The sequence below is a fragment of the Thamnophis sirtalis genome, unplaced genomic scaffold (genome assembly GCF_051295495.1).
Source record: "Thamnophis sirtalis isolate CommonGarterSnake01/CBP01778 unplaced genomic scaffold, rThaSir2_p1.2 scaffold_14, whole genome shotgun sequence".
Lineage (NCBI taxonomy): Eukaryota > Metazoa > Chordata > Lepidosauria > Squamata > Natricidae > Thamnophis > Thamnophis sirtalis.
In genome coordinates, this window is record NW_028261394.1 from 11267127 (window position 1) to 11286290 (window position 19164).

A 19164-nucleotide genomic window follows, 5' to 3' on the forward strand; every position below is an offset into this window, starting at 1 on the left:
CATAAATGGACCATTCAACATTAATCTACTGGAGAGGCATTTTTTTCAGTGCCTCTTGGTGGATATAGAAAACACCCATCATTTAAAAGTCTGAAGAAGAGTCTGAAGGAAAGGGTATGTTTCATAGCTGATTCTTTATAGCAATAGCAATAGCAGTAGACTTATATACCGCTTCATAGGCCTTTCAGGCCTCTCTAAGCGGTTTACAGAGAGTCAGCATATTGCCCCCAACAATCTGGGTCCTCTGAACTCTACACCTTGATATCAAATTGGGGGCAATAAATGTCAACAGTCTGATTAGCGAACCCAAAAGATGCAGACACTCTCGGGATCTTTGAACTCCCAAAAGTATAACTTTATTAGATACACCATCTCAGAACTGCAGAAGCAAAACCAGCTCTGGTTTTTCCTGCACAAATGCTCACTTAGTTAAACAACAACCTTTTCCCCCATCACATGTGGGTGTTCACACATTGTCCAATTATAAATAATACCTGCAATAGTGACCTGGGTGATGTTCAGGCTCCCACAGTCCATAGACAAAATCTTATTAATTTCATCCCCCACCCCACCTCCGGCAAGTTGAAGAACGATAGAAGCTCAGAAGAAGTAACGTGATTCAATCTTGACAACAGAATTTTTTATGTAAAAAGCGAGTAAAATCAGATTCTTGACCCAGAAGAGCAATTGTTAAAAACTGTGTTAAGTGCTCAGACGTTGATCATTTGACAGTGGAGATGCTAAGACTGTCATAATTGGGAGGAAAAATCATTGGTCTCTTGTTTTCAGTGCTGTTGTAAATTTGAATGATTGCTAAATGAATGGTTATAAGTTGAGGACTACCTGTTCCTTCTTTCCCTGACCCTACTGTTTGAGCAACATCTGGATACACGTGAATCAAACATCAATAAAGGATAATATTTGTAGCTTAGATATAAGGTAAAGGTAAAGATTCCCCTCGCACATATGTGCTAGTTCCTGACTCTAGGGGGCGGTGCTCATCTCTGTTTCAAAGTCAAAGAGCCACTGCTGTCTAAAGATATCTCCGTGGTCATGTGGCTGGCAGAACTAAATGCCGAAGCTGTACGGAATGCTGTTCCCTTCCCACCAAAGGTGGTCCCTATTTTTCTACTTGCATTTTTACATGCTTTTGAACTGCTAGCTTGGCAGAAGCTGGGACAAATAACAGGAGCTCACTCCATTACACAGTGCTAGGGATTCGAACCGCCGAACTGCCAACCTTTCTGATCGACAAGCTCAGTGTCTTAGCCACTGAGCCACCACTTCCCTAGCTTAGATATACTGGAAGTCATAATACAACATCTGGAAGCAGTGGCACTTCCACAAATGGAACCCAAAGTATGTATGGCCTCCCTTATAGGGTTAGCCCTGTAAAGAGAAAAAACACCAGAAGGAGATTTCTTCCAACAACTGGTTCTCCAAACCAGGGGTGAAATTCAGCAGGTTCTGGGGAACCGGTAGCGGAAATTTTGAGTAGTGCAGAGAACCGGCAAATGCCACCTCTGGCTGGTCCCAGAGTAGGGTGGGAATGGGGATTTTGCAGTATCCTCCCTCTGCCACTCCCACCAAGCCACGCCCACAGAACCAGTACTAAAAAATTTGAATTTCACCACTGCTCCAAACTGCTTAGAAAGTTAACAACTGGTTCTCCCGAATAGGTGCGAACTGGCTGAATCCCACCACTGGATTAATCTTTCCTGAAAAGGCGAAAGATTTATACCATCTGAAGAGAAACCAGAATACCTGAAGACCTCTGCAACACTCCGAAGGAAGGAAGAAAATGCCCCTCTATGACACCCAGTCAAGATGCCATGTTTTGCAGTGTTTTAACAATGGGCCTAGTTCTAATCTTTGGGGCAGGCAATATTACTGCAATCAATAAATGCCTACATAGTGGCAATTGAATTGAATTGAATTGAATTGAATTTATTGCATTTATATGCCGCCCTTTTCCCCGAAGAGGACTCAGGGCGGCTCACAATCCAAGTCACGGAAGGGTGTACAGATAAGGGATAAAAAAGACGAACAGAACAATACACAATTTAAAAGCACACAACAACCATACCATTCGAGGGGGTGGGCAAAAGCTCTTTAGCCCCAGGCCTGTCGGAACAGCCAGGTTTTAAGGGCTTTGCGGAAGGCCTGGAGGGTGGTGAGGGTTCGAATCTCCATGGGGAGCTCGTTCCAAAGGGTCGGAGCAGCCACAGAGAAGGCTCTCCTCCGGGTAGTCGCCAGTCGGCATTGGCCAGAGGATGGAATTCGGAGGAGGCCTAATCCATGGGATCTAATCGGTCTATTGGAGGCAATTGGCAGCAGGCGGTCTCTCAAGTACCCAGGTCCAATACCATGAAGGGCTTTATAAGTGACGACTAGCGCCTTGAAGCGTATCCGAAGACCAATAGGCAGCCAGTGCAGCTCGCGGAGGATAGGTGTTACGTGGGTGAACCGAGGTGCACCCACGATTGCTCGCGCGGCTGCATTCTGGACAAGCTGAAGTCTCCGAATGCTCTTCAAGGGCTGCCCCATGTAGAGCACGTTGCAGTAGTAATTCTTGAGCATCATTCTACTGCTGGTCCTTATTAGCTTTGCATGTGTTTTCACCTAAGGTTCTTCTATTGAAGAATTACTCTGTAATTCTTTTGCAGAAAACGGCACAAGTGTTTGTGTTTAAATTGTGCATGGGTTTTCCCTGAGAACCTGTATGTTTGCACTTGTCTGTCCCCTCGTGCATGAGAAGATACGATGGGGATTAAGAGCATTCGAGGCCTCGGAAAGCTAACATGTAGCTGTCACCAAAAGCATGCTTCTTTGTGAAACATTTTGTGTGTGCGAAAGAAGGACCAGGAGAGGCATAATAGCAGGGTTCCAATATCTCAGAGGCTGCCGCGAAGAAGAGGGGATCAAACTATTCTCCAAAGCACCAGAAGGCAAGGCAAGAAGCAATGAATGGAAACTAATCAAGGAGAGAAGCAACTTAGAACAAAGGAGAAATTTCCTGAAAAGACTGGACAGCCATTTTTCTGGAATGGTATAAGTTCCCAAAAGGGCGTGCACAGAAGCAATAGCATGCATGTGCGTGCCCACACATATAATGCAATACACCACCACCCCCGCACATGAGTGCACAATACCCCTCCATGCTGCATCCCACACATGCGCGCAGGCCTCACTGAAGCCTCCAGACTTCCGTTGGGCCCGTTTTTTGCCATCCGCCGTCTTTGGAGGCTTTCCTGAAGCCTGGGGAGGGTGAAAACAGCCTCCTCTGGTGCTCCGGAAGGCCGAGAATCAGCTGGCCAGTGCGTGCATGTGTGCTGCAGCTGACATAGGACAAGCCTCACATGCCCTCAAGTATGGCTCCGTGTGGCAGATGTGACACGTGTGCCATCGGTTCGCCATCAACGGGTATAGGGTGTCCTGCTCAAGCAGAGGTTAGCCTAGAAAACCTCCAAAGTCCCTTCCAACTCTGTTATTGCATTCAATGTTTTTGCCTCTGCCAAGTTTCAGAGACCAAGAGTTTCTCTGCTGCCTGGTATTAAGGGAATTTGCTGACTGGGTTTTATTTCCCCCCTTTGGAAGAAAATCGGAAAGAAAGAAAACAATCTATGGACGCTTTGTTGAGTTCTTTGGTCATTTTCCAAAAATAAAGAGGATTTAAAACATTGTTTTACATTGACGGGGAAAAAAAATAGTGGAGAGAAACCTGGCCATTTTCATCCTTCCAGACAAACTTGGTGATAGATTTAGTTTTAGCATGGAAATTTCAGCAGATTTCTATGGAGGGGAACCAACAGAAAATATCTGCTGAGCATTGATTGGGTGGGATGATGGATTGAGAGAACAGCAACATGAGGGAGGTTGGGTGTCTACGGACAGTAGGTCATTACCGCCCAAGAGTTGGCCCAACTTCAGTGGCAAAACTGTAGCACAATTGTGGATTTCCAGGAAAAAATACAAAGAAACGGGGGCGAAATTCCACACCCCCAAACTGTACAACCGTCCTCGCAGTTCTGTTATCTCTATTAATTGTGTGCAACATGAAGAAATACCACGGAGCCCATTCTGAACAACAGTTGCACTCTAAGTCACCCCACAACTAAACATTGTGGGATTCCTTCTGCCTGCAGAAACTGTAAGTAAGACGTGGTAAGGGAAGGAGTGACAGAAGCTGGGGATGGAGTTAAAGGAGGGATCAGTCTAGGATTTCTATGTAGTCACAAGTGAGCAAAATTCAACCCCCTTTGAATTCTGTTGACCCTTGTCTAACAGAAGGTGCTAACCAAGGGTGGGCTTCAAAAATTTCAGCAATGGGTTCTCTGCCTAGTTGCTGGGTGGGTGTGGCCATGGTGGGCGTGGCCATGGTGGGCATGGCCTAGTTGGCCTCATGCACCACGGGGTGAGGGGGGCGTATTTTTGCCTTCCCCAGGCTTGGGAGACTTTCCTTGAGCCTCTGGGAGGGTGAAAACTGCCTCCCCGACCTCCGAAGACCTTCCGGAGGTCGGAAACAGATCCATTTTTGGCCTTCCAAAACTTCTGGGAGGCCTGTTTTCCCCCCTCCCTGAGCCTCCGCACAGGCCCTGCACTTACCTCGCATCCAAAATGGACCACATGGAGACTTCTGGGAGAAGTGGAGTGGAAGGCGCCAGCCAAGGTGGGATTTGGAGGTTCTCCAAACCAGCCATAATGTTAGCTATGGGTTCTCTTGAACCCAGGCGAACTCGTAGCAGCCCACCCCTGGTGCTAAACCTTAGTTGAGAAGATTCCAGTGTGTAGGCATAAGTAACAATAAATCCATTTAATTGGACCTTCACGTGTGGACCTGATCTTTTGCACCTGTCATTCAATTCCTATTGACTTCCACTCTACCCTACTTTTGAGGAGATTCCATGCTTCTCTTCCGATTTCCTATCATTCTCACATTCTCAATCCTCTCAGCATTATCTTCTCTCCAACTCAGTTTTGGGAAGGGAGAGCTTCCTAAACCCTTTCCATATGTCTCTACAAAACCTGGAGTTTCCTGAACTTGGTGGCTTCTCCCACCTTCATCTGTGTGGTGCAATTTTATAGACTGGAACCTGTTTTTGGAAGAATAGGTTTGCCATTGGTAGAATACAATAATTCCCTCATTCTGTTTCTGTTCCTCGCTATATCATGCATTCCATTCCTTTGGAATGTTAAAGAAGGGAATTTCTAAAATTAATTCCAGAATTGAACATGCATACTTTCTTAAGTTCTTGCATCTTTTCCCCCTCTTGGTTCCCGAAAGAGCATATGTGATTGACAAAACACATGTAAACAAGTGAAATCTAAATGTGATTATTCACACAATTTTCTTCCAGAGTTTTGGGCCTGCAGACTTCTTTGCCTGCATAATTGTACCAAGACCTTGGTGAAACTGCACTTGAAAGAAATCTCAATGCGCAGTCCCACCAAAATGTTCTTTTTGTAATGTTTCATGAATGTGTAAATTCCTGCCGGTAACCTAAGGGTGGGAAGTTTCAAGTTACTTCCATTCCATGCCAGTTTTACATCTGGGCCCATCTGTGTCCTGTGCAATGCTTTCTAGAACATGTTATGAATTAGGCTGGTTCTATCCAACATCTTCACCAGTGACACAAAAAATGTTGGAAGGGGCAACCCCCCCCCCCAAAAAAACCCCCACAAACACAAATGGAAGGAATGGAAAGTTTCAACAAGTCATGAAAAAGCTGCATATAAATCATGTATGAACTTGGGAAGAACAATGAAATCATCCATGGATGTTGATAAAGATTCTCAAACATCCAGGTAGAGTTGAATCGTTGCGCCTGGACTAATTTTTTGTTAGAAATTATGTTTATATATAGCACCACAGAACAATCACCATGTGCTTTACTGCTCAACTGTTTTAATTGTAACAGGAAACAGGAGACTCCACTTAGAACGAAAGAGCATAGAGTATATACCATAGATCCAAACTTGTAAAAACTGCCATCTACTGGCTGAATTCTGCTGTGGTTGTGTCATAAAAGAATTCCAACATTTTTATTGTTAGTTTGAGAGACATTTTGCTGCCTATCCAGGCAGCCTCATCAGTCAGAGTAAACCAGTTAGAGAAAGAGTTGTTGGAATGTACCAACTCCTGCGACACCAACCTCAGGGGTTTCCTCTCCATAGTGCATTGCAATATATTGACAAAGATTCTCAATCATCCAGTTGCAATGATTTAACCTTCAAACAACTTCATCCTTCATCCATTGTTGGTTTACATGTCCTCAAAGGGCTACCAACTCTTGGTGACCACATCTTCCCCGGGACAGAGGAGGAAGATTTAAGGAAAAGGTTGAAAGAAATGGAATTCAGAAGTATAGTGGCTCAGAATATAGTACTCAAATATGCAATTCAATGGTTACTTACCTGTTGGTTCCTCAGTGCTGGTAACCACCGATGTTGGGTTGACAACAGGGATTTCTGGGGGGGGGAAGTGAAAAGCTTTCTTAGTTGACTTGAGTTTTCTGTTCTGACCGAGGCATCCCAAGAGCATGAAGAAAACTCCTGGTCCCGACAAAACCTCATTTTATTAATTGACTGTGAATTCTGCTCATTCACATCCAGCAAAGTCTTTCAAAGGAGGATTTACAGTCACAGACCTTATCTGGCTTGGAGAGCTGACAGACTGATCTCTGCAGAACTTGGCAAGGAGTCTCGGAGAGTCACAAACCAATTAAGCGAACTAATTGTCTCCTGCAAATTCCACTCCCCTTTCTCTCCTCTTTTATTTTGTCTGGGAGGGGCCATTCATCCTCCACTTGTGGCCTTACTTCCACGTCAACCTGTTCTTTAGCTGTTCCCTTTGGCAACTGTGCATGCACACATAAGGAACAGGCTCCAGCTGTTCATCTGCCCCATGATCTCCGACTCTGAAGGCAGCTGATAACTGTCAGACGGTTCTGGCCCACTCTCTGCCTTTGACACAGAGCCCTCATCAGAGCCTTCCCCAGACTCCAGGACTGGCCCAGGTTCCTCCCCAACCTCCTCATTGTCTGAATCTGCTGCCAGCTCTGCTGGCCACTGGCAGGCCACAATATTTTCTTCCAAAATTTGCATGAAAGTTAACCCCAAATTTTATAAACCACAGACTGTTTTTTTTACATTTAAAAGACAATGATTTAACAGCAGCAGATGTCTAGCAGGTGGACTCCACTTTACTAATATGCAATCCCAGTGGCTGGATTCATACAACAAACTACCAGTTAAAGACCCCATGGCTATATTTTGACAATATTCTAATCACGGTTAGTTTGATTTTTTTTAAAAACATAATGTCAAACTTAGTTAGGTTTTGGAGAGGGCTTTAGCCAGTGGTGGGTTTCTAATTTTTTTACTACCGGTTTGCTTGTGTTCGTGTGTGTACGTGTGCACACTGCTTCTGTGCATGTGCAGAAGTGTCTGGGCAAGTGGACAGAGCACCCTGTTGCTGCTACTACTGGTTCACCCAATCCGGGCTGAACTGGAATCAACCCACCTCTGGCTTTAGCTAATTTCATTGGTGAATGTGTGGTTCATTCTGAAAATCTGGAAAATGAGTTAATTTGAACACTGAGTTAATTTGCTGTGTGACACTGATAGAAAAGAATATTTGTAGCTTTTCTGAAAAGCCCTAAAAACGTGATTTTTGTCAGCAGATCAGGAATGCAGAGACATCCCATCAAGTAGTTGATTTGATTGTGTTGTTGTTGCCATGGGGAGGGTAGATAGGTTGTTTTTTATATATTTTTGGATTTTTAAATGTTGAAAGTCTGAAGTCTCCTATGTGTGAGTCGAGTGGCCACCTAAATTTGTTTCAGACATCAATTAATCAATAATAAATCACATTCTTTGCTCCTTCAAGGATAGAAAAGTTAATTTTTTTCCTTCCAAGTGTGGCATGAAAAACATGCAGAATATATACCAGCACTAGAAAAGTACATCTTCCTTCCCCTGTCCTTACCACTTTCTGCAGAGAGACAATCGAGAGCATCCTGTCATATTGCATTACAGTCTTGTTTGGAAGCATTACTGCTTCAGACAGGGAGGCAATGCAGAGAGTGGTGAGGACAGTAGAAAAGATTATTGGTACTTTGCTTCCTTCTGTCCAGGATATGGCATGTAAGCAATATTTGACCAGGGTTTACAGTATCATCTGGGATGCTACACATTCTTTTCATGACCTGTTTTCCTTCTTACCTTCTGGGAGAGGGCTTCGTAATATCTGAAGCAGAACATCCAAATTCAACCATACTTTCATTCCATATAGCATCAACCTTGTGAACTTTCAAGTTTCCTCTTTCTGTTATGTAGTCAAAATGGACAGTGATTGATATGTAAATGTATATATATATAAATGTATTGTTGTTGTTAGTTGCGAAGTCGTGTCCAACCCATTGTGACCCTATGGACAACATTCCTCCAGGCCTTCCTGCCCTCTACCATCCTCTGGAGTCCATTCAAGGTCACGCTGACTGCTTCAGTGACCCCATCCAGACACCACTTTCTCTGTCGTCCCCTCCATTGTTCCCAGCATGAAGCTCTTCTCCAGGGAGTCCTTCCTTCTCATTAGGTGGCCAAAGTCTTTGAGTTTCCTCTTCAGGATCTGGCCTTCTAAAGAGCAGTCAGGGTTGATCTCCTCTAAGACTGCCGGTTAGATCACTTTGCAGTCCAAAGGACTTGCAGAGTCTTCTCCAGCACCAGAGTTCAAAGACCTCCTTTCTTTGGAGGCCTCAGTCTTCCTTATGGTCCAAATTTCAGAGCCATACATTGTATGTATTTATAAATGTATGTATACATAAATGTATATGTGTGTATCTATCTGTCTGTCTGTGTGTCATATATGTGTGTAGCATGCAGTGGTGGGTTCCGGATACCGTTCCAACTGGTATGGTTGGAACGGACCCAGCGGCGTCCACATGGATGGATGCATGCAGTGCGTGCATACATGTATGCACAGTGCACACATGCATTTTAGCGCCTTCGTGAGCCTCCACGACACTCCCTCTGCTTAGCGGAGCGTCTCGCAGGCGCTGTATGCGCCATGCGCTGCCCGGAAGTGCCAAAGACTTAAAAGACCGGTAAGGAGCTCGGGCAAGTGGGTGGGCCCTCTGGAGCACGTTACCAGAATGGCATCCGGTGCTCCAGGCAGGCTCCGGTACACCCGTACCGGGGCGTACCACCTGCAACCCAGCACTGGTAGCATGTGTATATGGGTGTTATATATATGTATGGGTAGATGTATACTTTCTTTTGGGAGCAGGCAACAGGATTTCACTTTTCATGTGGGCCAGTGAGCACACAGTAACAAAAATGACAATAAAGGTTAGCTTATCTTACTCACTAATGCAGGGAGCTACAGGCGAGCGACTCTGTTGGAAGCCTTTGGCACAACGATTACACGTTAAGCCGGTGACACCATCTTTGCACGGACACTGCCCGGTGGTTTGATTGCAGGTTTTTCCAGCTGCGCCGACTGGATGGCAGTCACATGCTGAAAAGTAAGAGGGGAGGGGAAGAAAGAAGAGGGGAAGACCTTAAAAACTAGAAATTGCAAGGGTCTCTTTCTCTCTCTCTCTCTCTTTCTCTCTCTCTCTTTCTCACTCTCTCTCTTTCTCTCTCTCTTTCTCTCTCTCTCTCTCTCATTCTTTCTCTCTCTCTTTCTCTCTCTCTCTTTCTCTCTCTCTTTCTGTCTGTCTGTCTCTCTCTCTTTCTTTCTCTCTCTCTCTTTCTCTCTCTCTCTCATTCTTTCTCTCTCTCTTTCTCTCTCTCTCTCATTCTTTCTCTCTCTCTTTCTCTCACTTTCTCTCTCTTTCTTTCTCTCTCTTTCTCTCTCTTTCTCTCTCTTTCTCTCTCTCTTTCTCTTTCTCTCTCTTTTTCTCTCTCTCCCTCTCTCTCTCTTTCTCTCTCTCTTTCTGTCTGTCTGTCTCTCTTTCTCGCTCTCTCTTTCTTTCTCTCTCTCTTTCTCTCTCTCCCTCGCTCTCTCTATCTTTCTCTCCCTCTCTCTCTCTCTTTCTTTCTTTCTGCCTGTCTGTCTCTCATTTTCTCTCTCTCTCTTTCTCTCTCTCTTTCTCTCTCTTTCTCTCTCTTTCTCTTTCTCTCTCTCTCCCTCTCTCTCTCTCTCTCACACACACACACTCTTCATAATACTGCATACCAAGAGATGCAGAGTTATGTGCAAACAGAACCTTGATTCAAAACACATGTTCCCTGTGACGAACAGTTCCTTCAAATGTCCCAGTTCGGGGCTCAGAATGTCAGCCTGCTGCAGAGCTGAATCAGTTGCACTCTTGATGTAACCAGGATCATGGGTATGAAGAAGCTTCTCCAGGTACAAACTTCTTCCTACCCAGGGTCCTGGCTATATCAACTTACAACAGTCCATTTAGTGACCATTCAAAGCTCCAATGGCACTGGGAAAAAAGGTGACTTATGACCAGTTTTCACAGTTATGACCGTTGCATCATTCCCCATGGTCCCACGATCAGAATTCAGACACTTGGCAATTGGTTCATACTTATGACGGTTGCAGTGTTCTGGGGTCATGTCATCCCCTTTGGCAACCTTCTGAGTCAAAATATTGTCCACTGTTCCGGCTCTTTGCCACCAGTGGTACTTCCCTCCAAGCCTTCGCCCAAAGCCCCACACCAGGAGGCCAAAGGAGACCCCAAGTCAGAATTTCTCCCTTCTTCTGACTCCTACAAAAAAAATCTTGAAGGGGGATCCTCTCTGCATCAACACAAACATTCATTGCACATATCCAGCCCAGGGGTCATAGTTTGAGGACCTTTGGTCCTCAAGGGTCTATTGCATTAAATGCAATATAAAAAATGCAAAACATTTTCCTGCAGACCATCAAAATTTTCTTGCAGACCACCAATGTTCCATGGACCACCCGTAGGTGACCACTGATTTAGTCAACTGACGTTCAGTACTGAATTGGTGCTAGATAAGAGTCCATTCAGGAGGGCTTGGATTTGGTCCATTTGTGGGAACATAATGATTCCAAGCTGATTGCTCTCTTGACTCCTCCCCCAGGCTCTGGCTCTCTTCCTCCTATAGCAGAGATGGCATTAGGGCCAGGGGTGATATTACCTTCCCTACCAGTTTGCAAATGTGAGCGCATGTGCTTAGCCGTCCGCACATGACCTTTAGATGAAAACAGGGTCTAAATGGGATGCCATAGAGCTGGGGCAGGAGGGCTGGGCCACCTGTGATTTCTGCTACCAGTTCGGGCAAACTGGTCCAAATCAGTAGAATGCCACCTCTGATTAGGGCCCAGAAGTCTGTCATCCATTGTGACGTGTTAACCCACCATTGTGTGTTGTTAACCCTGGTTTGACCTCTTGCATGATTCCAGTGATGGCCACACCTACAGAACGACCTTCTAGGCCCTAAATTCTGAACCCTTAAAAATTGCCTTCTCCTTTTCCCCTAACTTAGATGCTCTGCTCTAACTAGCAAGAGTGCCAAAGAATGGAGGCCTTTGAACTGGTGCTGGAGAAGACTCCTGCGAGTCCCTTGGACTGCAAGGTGATTCAATCTAGAGGAGATCAACCCTGACTGCTCTTTAGAAGGTGAGATCCTGAAGATGAAACTCAGATACTTTGGCCACCTAATGAGAAGGGAGGACTCCCTGGAGAAGAGCCTCATGCTGGGAACGATGGAGGGCAAAAGAAGAAGGGGACAACAGAGAATGAGGTGGCTGGATGGAGTCACCGAAGAAGTCAGCGTGAGTTTAAATGGACTCCAGAGGATGGTAGAGGACAGGAAGGCCTGGAGGAACACTGTCCATGGGGTCACGATGGATCAGACACGACTTCGCAACTAACAACAAATCTAGCATGGATAGGATAGGGTGCTAAGTCTCATTGAAACGAAAGAATTGCAGCTGTGGGAAGGAAGGAAAGAATAAAAAAAGAAAAGAATTAAAGATGAAGGGTAGCTTTCCTTCCAATGGAGAATTTTTTAGCTTTGCCAAAACAAAACAAAAAAATAGGGGAATAAAAGGGGCCTGGTTTATGTCATGGGGGGAATTTTAGAGGGAAGGTTACATTTATTTATAATGTCTTGGCTCATTTTTATTATCTGAGAACTAAACAGTCAGGGTGGTTTCTTGCTTCTTAGACTCCGGGGGCTGATTAACAATTCTGGACAAGTCTTGGCCCCAAAAAACCGACTCAATTCCCCTTTGCTGTGAAATATGGCTTGTTACATTGCCATGAGCATTACAGACTTCATTGTGTGGAGATAAAACATTGCCGTTATCGGGATTCTTGGCATGTTCACGCTGCAGGTAGAACTAACATTTCTGCTGGAGCCCAGTAAATATATAGAAAGGGTGTGATTTTTCAGTTGTCGTCCAACAACGCTAGATGCTGAGCAGTAGATCTCATTGAGTCGGACGGCCATCTACATTCCTTCCCCTTGAAATAAAGCACACCACCCCCAAAGTTGAAAGAGAGTTATATAGACTGGATTAGCCGCAGAGATGCAAATTTGGAAATAATTATCATAAATTGTAGAGAAGTGGAAAGGCATTTCAGCGTAGTGGGAGAACTTGTTCTGAGTTCCTATATCTCTCCCGAAGCCACCCAGTCTGGCTTGTTTGTATTAGCCTGGTGCAAGGGTCAGCAACCTGCGGCTCTGGAGCCGCATGTGACTCTTTCATCCCTCTGCTGCGGCTCCCTGTCACCAGTTGGCTCCGCAATTGATAGGGCTTTCGGTTAGGACAGGTAAAGGAAAAAGGACATCGCGCTAGGTAGGAGACTCTATGGTGGAGGAACGGGACTTCTGGTTGGCAGAGGAAAAAGGATGTCATACTAGGAGGGACTCTATGGTCGGGGGAATCAGACTTCCAGTTGGCAGAGGAAAAAGGATGCCACACTAGGAGGAGATTCTATGGTGGAAGAACGGGATTTCCAGTTGGCAGAGGAAAAAGGATGTCATGCTAGGAGGAGACTCTATGGTGGAGGAATTGGACTTCCAGTTGGCAGAGGAAAAAGGAGGAAGAGACTCTATGGTGGGGGAACTGGACTTCCGGTCAGCACCAGAATTGAATGAGACGCTTCCGCTTAGGAATTTTGTAGCTCTTTGAATCTTTAAGGTTGCCGATCCATGGCCTAGTGTGTTATACAAAACCAACTAATTGTGGCTTGGTAAACCACAGTTTCTGGATTACATAGACTGTGCATTCAGATAAGCTGAACCTGATGCTGCAAAACATAGAAACAAAAACTAACTTGAGTTTGGCCTGTGAGGAAACGCATCTGCTGGATATCCAGTGTGTACCCCTAACTGTTGTGGCTTGTTCAAAAAGTCATGGTTAAAATACTTGGGTTAATATATTGTGCAGAAAAACCAAGCCCCTACATTTGCCCAGCTGAATTTGTAAGAAACTTCATGACCTTCAGACAGTACTTAAGACAGGAAAGTCTTTGAATTACAGGGACATTTTATTTAAGGGAAAATCACAAAACTGTGTCTCGCTTACTTTGGCCATGTCATATGGGTGAATTCACTGGAGAAAACACTTATGCTTGGAAGAGTCAGTGGTCAAAGGAAGCCAGTCCCTCAAAGAACATGGTGGCTGGGCACCATCAAAGATTAGGGGACTAATCATACATAATCAACATATGATGACCAGCTGCAGGAACTGGGCATGGCTAGTCTAGTGAAGAGAAGGACCAGGGGAGACATGATAGCACTCTTCCAATATTTGAGAGGCTGCCACAGAGAGGAGGGGGTCAAAACACCTGAAGGCCAGACAAAGAGTAATGGATGGAAACTGAACAAGGAGAGATTCAACCTGGAAATAAGGGAGAAATTTTCTGACAGTGAGAACTATCAACCGATGGAACAGAAGTTGCCTTCGGAAGTTATGGGAGCTTCATCACTGGAAGCTTTCAAGAAGAGACTGGATTGCAATCTGTCAGAAATGGTGTAGGGTCTCCTGCTTGAGTGTGGATGGTTGGACTAGATGGCCTACAAGGTCCCTTCCAACTCTGTTAATCTATATCTGTATCTGGTAAAATTGATACCAGCCAGAGTGTTGAACAACTGAAAGAAGTAGTGCAAGATTAGAAGATGTGGAGAGACCTGGCTAATAGAATCACCAACAGTTAGATACAACTGAATGGATATCATCATCATCATCATCATCATCATCATCATCATCATCATCATCATCATCATCATCATCATCATCATCATGGCAAACAGAATATATGCCCAAGGATTTAGGTTCTTGATGTGAGAAAAGACCATCTAAGTAACTCGTGGGAATTTTGGAGGAAAATGAAGCTGAACTACATCATAAAAGCAAAGAATTTGGATTCTGAAAACCTCATGAACAATTGGAATCATCTAGAAAGAAGCTGAGGAATCACACAAGATTGTTGTCCTATCAGTTGATAGATATTAGACACCATATTTGAAAACAATGGATATTTCCTACCAATACAAAATAGCATCTCAGGATGAAAGATCCCATGTTAGATCTCTTTTCTTCTGTACCAATTTCTGGTTTTAATTACGTGCTATCAAGTCATTTTGGACTCCTAGCCACCTGATAAGTAGACCTTCTCTGAGATAATCTGTCCCTAACCTGTTCTTTCAAGTCTTCCAATGGTGCACACCCTGTTCCTCTATCTTGCTACTTGTTGTTCTGACCTAGGCTTCCCAAGAGCATGAAGTAAACTCCTGGTCCCAACAAAAAACTTTTTTATTAATTGACTGTGAATTCTGTTCATTCACATCCAGCAAAGACTTTCAAGGGAGGATTTACAGTCACAGACCTTATCTGGCTTGGAGAGTTGACAGGCCAATATTTGCAAACCTTGGCAAGGAGTCTCCGAGAGTCACGAACCAATTAAGCAAACTAATGGTCTCCTGCAAACTCCACTCCCCTTTCACCCCTCTTTTATTTCCTCTGGGAGGGGCCATTCATCGTCCATCTGTGGCCTTACTCCCAAGTCAACCCTTGTTCCTTAGCTGTTCCCTTCATCTGGCAACTCTGTGCATGCACACACTAGGAACAGGCTCCAACTGTTCTTCTGCCTCACTGATGTCTGACTCCGAAGGCAGCTGGTAACTGTCAGACAGCTCTGACCCCCTGTCTGCCTCCGACACAGAGCCCTTATCAGAGCCTTCCCCAGACTCCAGGACTGGCCCAGGTTCCTCCCCAACCTCCTCACTGTCCGAATCTGCTGCCAGCTCCGCAGGCCGCTGGTGTGCCACAACACTACTTGCTTCTCTTGCCTTTTCCCCTTCCTAGCACCAAACTTCTCAGGTCCCATGGGTGGTGGTCCTTAATGGATGGAAAAGGAAGAGTTACACTTAAAAGCCGTGAGCATCCCACCAACCCATTTTGGCCCAGTGCCTGTTGGAAGATGGAGGTGGGAGAGGGGGAGATACATATCGTGGTTTCCATCAGTGTGTAACAGTCAAACGCAATTCCAAAACCAAAGAAAAATGCACACACACATGCACACCCTTCTACCCTCCCAAAGAGAGATGTTATCGTTCCCTTAATGTTCACCAGATGGGGTTTTTGCCCGAGCACCATGGCCCAATGCAAGGGGTCTTCCTGAAAACACACAGAGGGAAACAGGCTTGCAGCTTCTAATGGGGAACAGATGCAATGGGCCTTATCAGATCTTGGCCAGCGTTGGAAATGGACATGTTTCCGATGAGGGTATTTGAGGGATTCAGCTGAGATAACACATGGCAGCGGGTGGCGGAGTCCTCAGCTGAGGTTGAGTTGCCCTTTAGTCACAACATGACTTTGAAGCTGGAGCCTTGCAGGGAAGCTTTTCCCTCTGGAAACAGAGTTGCTGTCTTTCTGGAGGACCCGATGGTCAGATTGGACCACCTGTCCTCTTCTGGGGTCTTTGAAGGCACCTTAGTAGGGCTATCCAGCACACTAGGTGTTTTAACCATGAAGTAATAGAGAAACCTGGATTTGCACCACACACTAAGGTTGTTGTTGTGAGTTGTGAAGTCATATATGACCCATTGCTACCAATGGACAATGTTCCTCCAGACCTTCCTGTCCTCTGCTATCATACAGAGTCTATTTAAGCTCATGCTGACTGCTTTGGTGACTCCATCCAGCCACCTTGTTCTCTGCCCATCCCCTTCTTCTTTTGCCTTCCATCATTCCCAGCATGAGGCTCTTCTCCAGGGAGTCCTTCTTTTTCATTAGGTGGCCAAAGTCTTTGAGTTTCCTCTTCAGGATCTGGCCTTCTAAAGAGCATTCAGGGTTGATTTCCTCTAGGACTGACCGGTTTGATCACCTTGCAGTCCAAGGGACTCGCAAGATTGATTATATATCCCACCTTTATTATTTTTACAAATAACTCTTCTCCAGCACCATACTAAGATATAAACCATGAATAGTTTGGTTCCTCAGCATGATGAGGCTGAGTAAAACCTAGCTTAAGTTGGTATTTGAATAGAATCCTCAAATTTAGATTTCTTTAATTTTGTTAAAGGGGATGCAGTGACTCAGTGGCTAAGATGCTGAGCTTGTCGATCAGAAAGGTCAGCGATTGCAAGTAGAAAAATAGGGACCATCTTTGGTGGGAAGGTAACAGCGCTCCATTCAGTCAAGCTGGCCATATGACCATGGTGACTTTTTCAGACAGCACTGGCTCTTCGGGTTTGAAATGGAGATGAGCACCGCCCCCCAGAGTCAGGAACGACTAACACATAGGTGCAAGGGGAACATTTACCTTTACTAATTTTGTTAACAGTGTTGTTTTTCGAATCTTTGCAAAATTAAGCAACCAAATCTTGAGAGATCCCTGAAATCGTATTTCAGTATGTGAGCAGGTGGGATCTGGGGATCTCCCAAATGTTGCTGAATTATAGTTCCAACACTTATAGCTTAAGCGGCTGTAACACTCACCCAAAAATCGGGCTGTTGTCCTGATTTGCAGAAGCTGCTGTATTGCTCACCTGAAAAACCTCGATGCCAGAAAACCGCTGAGAATCCAAAGAATCTAACTCTGCCTTTTTTTTGCTCTGAGGAGTTCTTAAAAGGCATCTCTCTTGGGCTAAGACTGAGTCAAAATCTGGGGCAAGAGAGGTGTGGCTACAAAGTTTAAAAAGGACTCAGTCTCTGGGCAGAAACCAATTCTTTGGATTCTCTGCTCAGCACACTGGAGAAAGATTAGTTCCCGTGACTGTCATTCAATTCTCAAGCCCATCCATCTGGATCCAAACAGATCCAGATGGACCTGTTTTCTACTTGACTTTTTCCTGTTAATCCCAACTTTTATCTAGAGATAAATGTATGAACTTTGGGAAACTCTGATCCAAACTCCACAGGAACCCAATTCCTTTCATCCTGACTCCAGATATGCCTAAATGAGAGGTAACTTCCTACTTGTTCGGCTGAGTAGGTAGTAACTTGGCCTGCCATGCCCCCGAACCAGTTCTATCAGCGGCGGTGTAGGTGTTGCGATCTTGTTTTTTGCTTCTGCGCATGTGCGGAAGCATTTTTACCTACTGCGCACGCACTGGATGAAATCTGTTTATTGCCAGAAGTTTGGGGTGATTTTTTTATTCTTTGACTGATTTATTACTGGCAGTTTGCTAATTTTATTACTGATCCCTATTCTGTTTTAATGCTGATCTTATCTGTTTTATCCGATAATTTCAACTGCTGTGAAGCCTTCAGGCTTTTGCTGTCGTTTTTATTTAAAAAAAAAAAATACTATGCAAAAACACTTATCTAAACATTCTATTATAAATCAATATAACAAATCATGGAAATATGGAGAATATCTTGGCTGACTGTATGAACGATTCAAATTTAATATGCCAGCATTTGTTACTTATATTAAAATGGCTAAAGGGCAATCCATTTGATATGAATGTTTTTAAAATCTTCTCATTCGACTGTTTTAAAAACATTTCTTCAAAAGTCCATGTTGTCTCTAGCCAATCTGTTATAGATGAAACCTCTCAGTTGGTAAGAATGGGATGAACTGATCTTATTTTACGGAGTTAGTTTATGAAATGAGAGTAAGTACGGAAATCTTTCTCAAAGCTGGCAATGGGATTGTGAATTCCCAGATTGTCCCAAGAAGATTCTTCACTTCTGAACTGAAGAAGCTTCTTGGATAAGAAATGAAACATCTTCAAGGGACAACGAAGTCCAGTGGCCTTTTGAGAAAGGGCTGCTGGAGGTATGATTAAACACCAAAGGCGCATTGAACGCTGTTACCTTCCCATCAAAGGTGGTTCCTATTTTTCTACTTGCATTTTTACATGCTTTCAAACTGCTAGGTTGGCAGAAGCTGGGACAAGTAATGGGAGCTCACTCTGTTATGCAGTGCTAGGGATTTGAACAACTGAACCGGTGACTTTTCTGATCCACAAGCTCAGTGTCTTAACCACTGAGCCACCGTGTCCTTAAGGAGGAGAACAGACCATGTTTAATGGAGTGGATAAGCATCTAAATCAGTCTGAATTCTTGCCAGGGAAGAAGCTCAATAAATTGCTATTAATGCTGTATCCCTTCTAACAGAATTAAAAGATTGTCTTTGAATTATTTTATATGAAAATGTTTGCTAAATTAAACATCTCCATTTTGCTTTCGTGGCTGAAATTCCAAACGAAGAAGAATGCTGACTATGCGCTTGGAGACTAACATGCATGGAGAGGCACTTCCTAACAAGAACAACCCCGGAAACAGGCATTCAAAACAAGCTGCTCCACTGGACCAATATGGAATGGGGATCCAGGGGTTATGTTAGCAATTAGCTTTATGAACTGATACATTTTTTAGAAATGGAAAATGACCATGGGGAAAAGAAAACCCTGTAGTGGAAAAATCCCTGAGATTTTTTCCCGTCAGAGAAAACATTGCCAAACCCACATCCCCGTTAGGAAGGCATGTCAACAAGACTTCCGGGAGTTGTGATCCAGCACTTGGGTGGGAGAGTTAGAGGGCAAAACATGTATGGGGCCAACAGCATTACTAAAATGCCCTTCTGTCCTTCAAAGGTGCCCGGAGAGATAAGAAAAGTCTTACCGATCTAATCTAGGCCCTTATTCTTAACTAGCTGATAACCTGGTGTTGCCCGTGTTATTTATTTATCCTAAGACAGGAAAAGCCCTGATTTTGGCGAC

The 19164-nt window shown here is 44.5% G+C and overlaps 1 protein-coding gene across 1 annotated transcript in view; it reads right to left on the reverse strand.

The window, feature by feature from the left end:
• Positions 1-19164, reverse strand: part of NTN3 (netrin 3) — a 91020-nt gene that overhangs the window by 31435 nt on the left and 40421 nt on the right. Inside the window, exons 3-4 of the mRNA XM_087729578.1 lie at positions 9368-9517; positions 6415-6468 (exon numbers count right to left, since the gene is read on the reverse strand). Of these exons, the coding sequence (XP_087585704.1) occupies positions 6415-6468; positions 9368-9517 (204 nt within the window). The remainder of the gene's footprint in view (positions 1-6414; positions 6469-9367; positions 9518-19164) is intronic.